Here is a 7,134-nt window from a genome sequence, read left to right on the forward strand (position 1 = left end):
GGAAAAATTAGGTCAACGCCGGTCAAAAGTCATAAATTATGTTAAAATCGGTCATAAGTCGGTCAAATCAATCAAAATTGACTTAGTTTAGTATTCCATTTTGTATTATATTACCGCTAATAGCAATTATAGGTACAAACTTGTCAACGAATGTTTTTTAGCTCTAAAATATGTGTAAATATATATTTATATATATGAGAGTCAACATTAGTTAACATCCGTTTCGACCCCGTCTCGGCCCCGTTTTTTCCGTTGCGACATTTTGAAGTCGCTACCGTTTCGACCCCGTCTCGCGTCTTTCTCAACCTTGATCATAGCACAACTAAGGCGGATCAGAAACTGTTTTCGCTCACAAAATTTTGTCATCATTAGATGGACATATAAGCATCAATGACGTTTGTTTAAAATTCCCTACATATCAATCTTGTCCCTTTTCACAAATCGTTTGATGGATCGACATTACGTAGTAGCATAACAGGACATCCAATCTTCGATTCAAGAGATGGAGGCAAACCATTGAACGAATAGAAGTTTTTTATGTCATCTCCACCTTCGTCAAAACTAACGTAAACTTATATCCAACAAAACTTTGTATGATTTTATCATTGATAATTTGATACTGTATCACTCATATATAAATTTATAGTACACAAGTTTAAGACACAAGGTTTTATACCAATAATAATGAAGGTAAAGTAATCAAATCTATGTGCATTTTGTCACTATATATAACTATAACTATAACTACAATAATGGAAAAACTGTCATTTTCTACAGAAAATGCAACTGCTTGATCCTCCGAATAGCTTTATGTACCTTTGCAGATGGTTCATCATGCAAGATATCTAATTTATCGACCTCTGTCGCCATGCTTGGTTCTCCGATTAAAGCTCGAAAAGATTCTGCAACGGAATCGGAAAGAGACTCCAGGTTGTATCCTCCTTCCAAGAAAAACACGCATCGACCGCCACACAGATCTGTTGCAAGCTGTTTGATGTTTGATGATAACATGTAATATGTTCCTGTCGTGAACTGTAAACTTGCTATTGGATCCAGCACATGCGCATCATATCTGAACAAAAATTTGATTAATATTAGTACTAGTAACGTTCCAGTTCCATCCATTATACCTGTTCCAGTTTTAGCTATTTTTTATAAAATTCGTTTGACCTAACCATAAACATTGACCGATTCACAAGTAGATTAGTCTAAACTAATACATGAATGCAAAGAAAATATGATTTTGGTAGAAAGACAAAAAGAAAGATAATTACCCTGCTGACACAAGAATTATATCAGGCTTAAATTTTTGGGCGGATGGTGCTATGACATGATCAAACACAGTTCGCATGGCTTTATCACCTGAACCTTTTGGTAACGGCAAATTAAGTGTTGCTCCTTCACCATTTCCATAACCTGTATCATTTATTTGACCCGTACCAGGATAGATCCCCTCCTAAAACAACACATATATTATATATTAATATTAATATACTAAACCAAGTTATTTAAACCATCCCAAGGTAGCCCAAGTGGTTGGGGCCCTGAGATCCTTGCAAGAGGTCTCAGGTTCAATTCTTGGGGTGGCCAGGGAAGGGTTGGAAACAGCCGGGGAGTATTCCTGATGGGCTGCGTACACTAGAGTATGGGGTCGGATTACTCGCCCTTCCCGGGTAACCCGAACAGGGAAAACCTTACAACTTTAACTTTAACTAAACCAAGTTATTTAGTGTGTGGATGTGCACTTTGAAACTGATTATGTAACATTCATTAAGGTGACCAAAACAAGCCGTGGATGATAATGTTTGAATGTGTTTATCTTATTTGAACATTGAGATTTGTGTTGGAAATGGATGTAAAAGTCTCTTAATTTGGCCAAAAAAAAAAAAATGTTATTTTAGCTACAAAAATCATACATTTCAGATTGCAAATCTAAACACCCTGTCAATAATTTTGTTATACACATGAAACAAAACAACCCTAGTTCAAGATATACATAAATGATGTATCTATCTATCTAATACATATATACATACATATATTAAAATAGATTGCACTTGGAAAACTATAATTGTTGCTTACTTGGTGAGTTGAAAGAAAGAATATGTCAGGATCATCACTGAATATATCATTAGTCCCATTCCCGTGATGAACATCAAAGTCGATGATGAATACACGCTTTAATCCATGTACGCGTTGAGCATATCGAGCTGCAATAGCTACATTACCGAAAAAACAAAATCCCATGGGCCCATCTGGAATAGCGTGATGTCCAGGAGGTCGTATTAAGGCAAAACCAACTGGAGGGTTCTTATTAACTTTTGATGCCGTGACCTACAATTTCACAAGTTGACAACTTTTTTAAGTAAAAACTACATCTATGGAAGAAAAAAAACGCAGAGCAGTTTCAAAATTAAGGGATTGAAAACAAGTTGAATAAAAAAAAACATGGAATACCAAAAATAATCTACTAGGGTAACATCAACTCAAAGAGGATGTTGATTAATTTATGCCCAAAAAAGACATAGTATTATAAAAAAAAGATGAAATTGTGGGAAAGCTTTCGAGCTTGGACCGATGTTATCATCCACTTGGATGTTATCTCATAAATATGATGAGGTGGCAGCCATGTAAGCACCCACTTAGAAACCACCTTGTCAAAAGACAATGACATGGATGTCACTTCATTAGATTTGATGAGATGACGTCTAAGTTGATACTTACATGGTTGCCAACTAGCAATTTTTCCCCAATTTCAAGTTTTTTTTGAAAAGTAGGTCGTTTCTGGGCATAAATTTAATAATTAGCATTCTTTTGAGCAATTGTAAAGGTGATATTAACTTTATTGGGAATGGGAAGTTTGATATGTTACCTTTTGGGGCTATTGGCCCTTAATAATTTGATTTTCAAGGTTGTATGTATCATTATATAAATACATTTTAGATTAGTTCTATTCACTTTTAATCCGATATAGATAAAACATAACCTTAATTGACAAATTCATAAGCTAATGAGTTAAAATGCCACCTTTAGGCATTAGTTATATGGCCACTAAAAGTACGCTTTAGTCATTACCACATAATCAACCAAGGACAACCCTGCGCCAGCAGCAACCAAAGACTCCGTAAATGTCTGCCTTGTTTACAAAAAGACCAAAACTTAAAGTTAAAGATACCTAGTTATCCATATAATAAAAGTTAAAAAGTGAGTAAATTGTAGCAGCAAAATAGAACTTACTGGTGTAAGTAATACGAAGTATAGAATAAGCTGAATTCAACCAAGTTTATTGAGAAGAATATGATAAAAGATAAAAATCTTACTGTGGCAGTGGCATATGTGTCTGTAGAGCTGCCAAAGTGTACAATGCTATTTTTTGAAGCTCCTTTCAATGTCTATTAAAAGAAATTACAAGGAAAATTAAGTATAAAGCTGTCTATTTTGTTTTCAAGATAATGCAAATAAATAAAGAGATTAAGGGGTGGTTGGATGTGTGGTAAGTGATCAAGCCTATTTCCGTTAGAACTTGAGTGCAAAGAGTGAGAGAATGTTTGGGGATTGCTTATTTACTGTAGTCCGCTTACCGTGAATAACCGTGATAGTGATAGATATGAGGATCTCGATAGGGTGGTTCACAATCAATCTATGTGGATTTGACTCGCTAATGAACTCGAGTTAGCGAGTACTGAGTTAAGTAGAGAGAAAGTACTTAGAGAGAGAAATTACTAGTCTCAATAAAGGACTCACAGCGTATGCTAGAATGGCAGTAACATGGTACTATTTACAGGCAAGTACTATCATGGGCTTGATCATGTTGACGTGTCATTCTGTGATAGGCTGACCAACATCGGATATTTGGGTCCAAGCCTTTTATGGCTGACATGTCGGGCTTACGTGCCACATTCTTGACGTATGCTCACTGCCATATGTAGGGCTTACGTGTAAGACAACCTTGTTGTTGTATATTCTATATACCCTATGCCGGCTATAAATCCCTGATGGCTTTCAACATGTTGATAAAACTTATGCTTTGAGGGCGGCATCCGTATGTACATGTGATGTCCAATCTTTCGTATAGCATATATGAGTTTTTCTCTGATGAGTTACGTATTCCGGATAAGATATCCGGTGGGCGTATCATTGGTTATCAAAACCATCGGAGAACTTTTTTGACCTTCAAATCAACCCTAACCACGCCGGTCTTTAAGTTATAGTTGGCGCTACCATTCATCACAGGTTCTCATCATCCTTTGATGAATTAAACCTTCGGAAGTTGCCTAATACATGTTGGTGCTCGACAGCTAAAACACGTGACTTGTGATGGAAACTACCAAATTTCTTTTTAACGATAGTATCCTTCATATGTCACGTGCTCTAGCTACATAGTACCCACATGCACTAGCCAGCTTTTGAAGGTTTAATTCATCAAAGGATGAAAAAATTCTATGAAGAAGAATAGCGCCATCTACAACTTCATGACCAGCGAAGCCGATGCTGATTTGAAGGTCAAAAAACTCTCTGGCGGATTTGGTAAGTAATGAGACGCCTACCGCGTATCTTATCCAGTATACATAACTCATCAGAAAAACTTATATATGATATATAGAAGGGGGAATACGGAAGATTAGACAATCACATCTACATGCGAATGCCACACTCAAAGCATACGCTTTATCAACAAACTCAAAGCCATCAAGGATTTATAGCCGGCATACGGTATATGGAAGATGCAACAACAAGGTTGTGTTACACGTAAGCCCTGCAGAGAGAACAAATGTTAGAGAGTCAGTGTTGTTTAGGTTGGAATGATAATGATTATCTTAAACCTGTACACTCTACTCAGATTCTCGAAATATATTCCCGAACATTAGAACTGCACATGAAAACTTTATGACACAGTAATCATACTATCAGTTCCAAAATCGAAATTTAAAACCGCTGCATTTTCTAAGATATGCACAATGACTATACAATGCAAACATATGTTATTGTCGGGATAGCTTTTAATGCAAATTGTCACAACTTTTCGTTACCTTTAGTTGAATGAATAAGTATACAATTTGCATCCCAACAAATACCAACTAATAATAATAATGTACAGTGTTTGATTTTAGCAATTATAGATTCTCATATTTAGTGTATTTTTGTTAATGACAAAGATGACCCATATTACCTTCTCAAGAGAAGAAATGTAAGTTCTGGAATGTACGCTTGCAATATCTTCAGTTGTAGCTTTTTTAAAAGATTGATGCCGAATAATCTCAGATCCCCGAAACTGCAAGCATACATATAAATCACCAAAAATTAAATATCAATTTATTATGCATGATTGGACCAGTCCCTATGCTATATCAGCCCTCCGTCTTGGTGCACCGTCACCAAGGCGGACAATAGTCATGGTTTCGTCCTGGATGCATTCGGTCTCCTGACCACGAGCGCCCATCTCTCCATCTCAGTGTATGTGTGTGTATTTGTGGGTCCGTGTGTTTGTGCATGATTGGTCTTAGATGGCAGTCAACAAGATTAGTTCTCACTTGCAAGGATAGGGAGTGGTCATACAAGATTCATATTAGACAAAGTTAACACTTTCTCAAGTAACTTCCAATCCACCTCATTTTATCAAATGCCACATCAGCATAATTAGAACGGGTGGCCTATCTACCAGGTATTGATTACCCTAAATCGGAAGGCTTATTAATGAATAATGACAATTTGTAAACAAATACAGTATATAACTTTTTTTTTGGCTAAAAAAACGAATACTATTAAAATTAGGAAAACTTCATCAATAAATGAAGGATCCTTAAAAACTAATACATTCCAAACCATCAAAACGGCTCGCTAAAAGTAAACATGTTAGAAGGACAAACGACTAGACCTGGCTAACTGTAACCGAGCCACAATGGAATCGCAAAAGCTAAACCCAAAATACGAACTAAATGAATATAACAAGATCCTAACGGAACACGAACGCTAGAAAAGAAAAAAAAAAAAACTAAACAAACGCCAATACGAGCCGACTTAACCGGCTTTGGAAGCACCTTTGTGAAGTAATCTACCTTAGAAATTGAGAAATTACTGAAAGGTTTTTTGTGGACTCAGGGTCAAAGTTTTAAAGGAAAGGCTAAAGTGGCTTGTAAATTGATTTGTAGACCTAAAGACCAAGGAGGCCTGGGTTTAAATAAATGGAAACAGAGAGTATATTGCTGTTAAAACAGATTTGTAAAATAGGAGAACAAAAAGAGTCTTGATGGCTTAAATGGGTCAACACAGTCAAACTCAAGAGTTTTTATGGCTAAATTTGAAGTAGCTTTTGCATTGTCAGGTTTTGGTTTGGTATTCTTGGTTGTATGGTCTGTTAGGGTGAGCTATGGTTTTTGTCATGTTGCCATCTTTTGAATTGCTTTAATTTGTTAATATAATATAATGGAGTAAATGTTTTACCCTTTATTATAAAAAAAAGGTAAAAACTTTATAAAATTAAAAATAATAATAATAAATAATTTACCTTTGGAGTGAGCTCTGCCTTTTCAAGAGCTCTTAAGATTGCAGGAACTCTTGAACTGCATTCTGGATGTGTTTTCTATAATTAAATCATTTAACACACAACATTAAATCATCTAATTGTAATCAGAAAATAACACAAAACCAAAATAGAGAGGATCAATATATATTATTCAAGCATGTATAATATCGTTTTTTTTTTTTAATAAGTATATAACTAATACTCCGTAACATACATACATATATTAGTAATATTTAGTCATCCAGAATTTACCTCATTATGACCCATAGCAGGAGCTACACTAAAAATTAGTTTCGCTTCACTCACATTATTTGTGCTGCTAGATGAAAACGATGATATAAAAGGTTTGAAACATTTAATTAGTGAAATAGGATGTTTCATAAGTGATATGTTTCTCATAAACCAACAAGTCATATTACGATGTCCCATCGCAAAGGAAGCCGCACATGAGAGTCGGAGTCGATATATGGAGTATTTGTTAAACTCGAGCGGGTCACACCCGGAGTCAAAACAGGAAGGGGTTTCAACGAGTGTTTTTCCTAGGGTCGGTTGGGTTTTTATAAGTTTTTTTGTACAGTAATTTGTAGTTTTATTTTCTTTTATTTTGAGTA

At 35.5% G+C, this 7,134-nt stretch overlaps 1 protein-coding gene across 1 annotated transcript; it reads right to left on the reverse strand.

Moving 5' to 3' along the window:
• Window positions 1-692: 692 nt before the first annotated feature.
• Window positions 693-6,923, reverse strand: LOC139863026 (histone deacetylase 14, chloroplastic-like). The gene is made up of 8 exons (XM_071851674.1): window positions 6,776-6,923; window positions 6,506-6,580; window positions 5,171-5,272; window positions 3,321-3,392; window positions 3,076-3,132; window positions 2,083-2,334; window positions 1,275-1,456; window positions 693-1,072 (listed from the first exon to the last, which is right to left on the reverse strand). Exons 1-8 carry the CDS (start codon window positions 6,920-6,922, stop codon window positions 772-774), a joined length of 1,188 nt encoding a protein of 395 aa, XP_071707775.1. The 5' UTR covers window position 6,923; the 3' UTR covers window positions 693-771.
• Between the last annotated feature and the right edge of the window lie 211 nt (window positions 6,924-7,134).

This window comes from Rutidosis leptorrhynchoides, chromosome 8 (genome assembly GCF_046630445.1).
Source record: "Rutidosis leptorrhynchoides isolate AG116_Rl617_1_P2 chromosome 8, CSIRO_AGI_Rlap_v1, whole genome shotgun sequence".
NCBI classification, from domain to species: domain Eukaryota; kingdom Viridiplantae; phylum Streptophyta; class Magnoliopsida; order Asterales; family Asteraceae; genus Rutidosis; species Rutidosis leptorrhynchoides.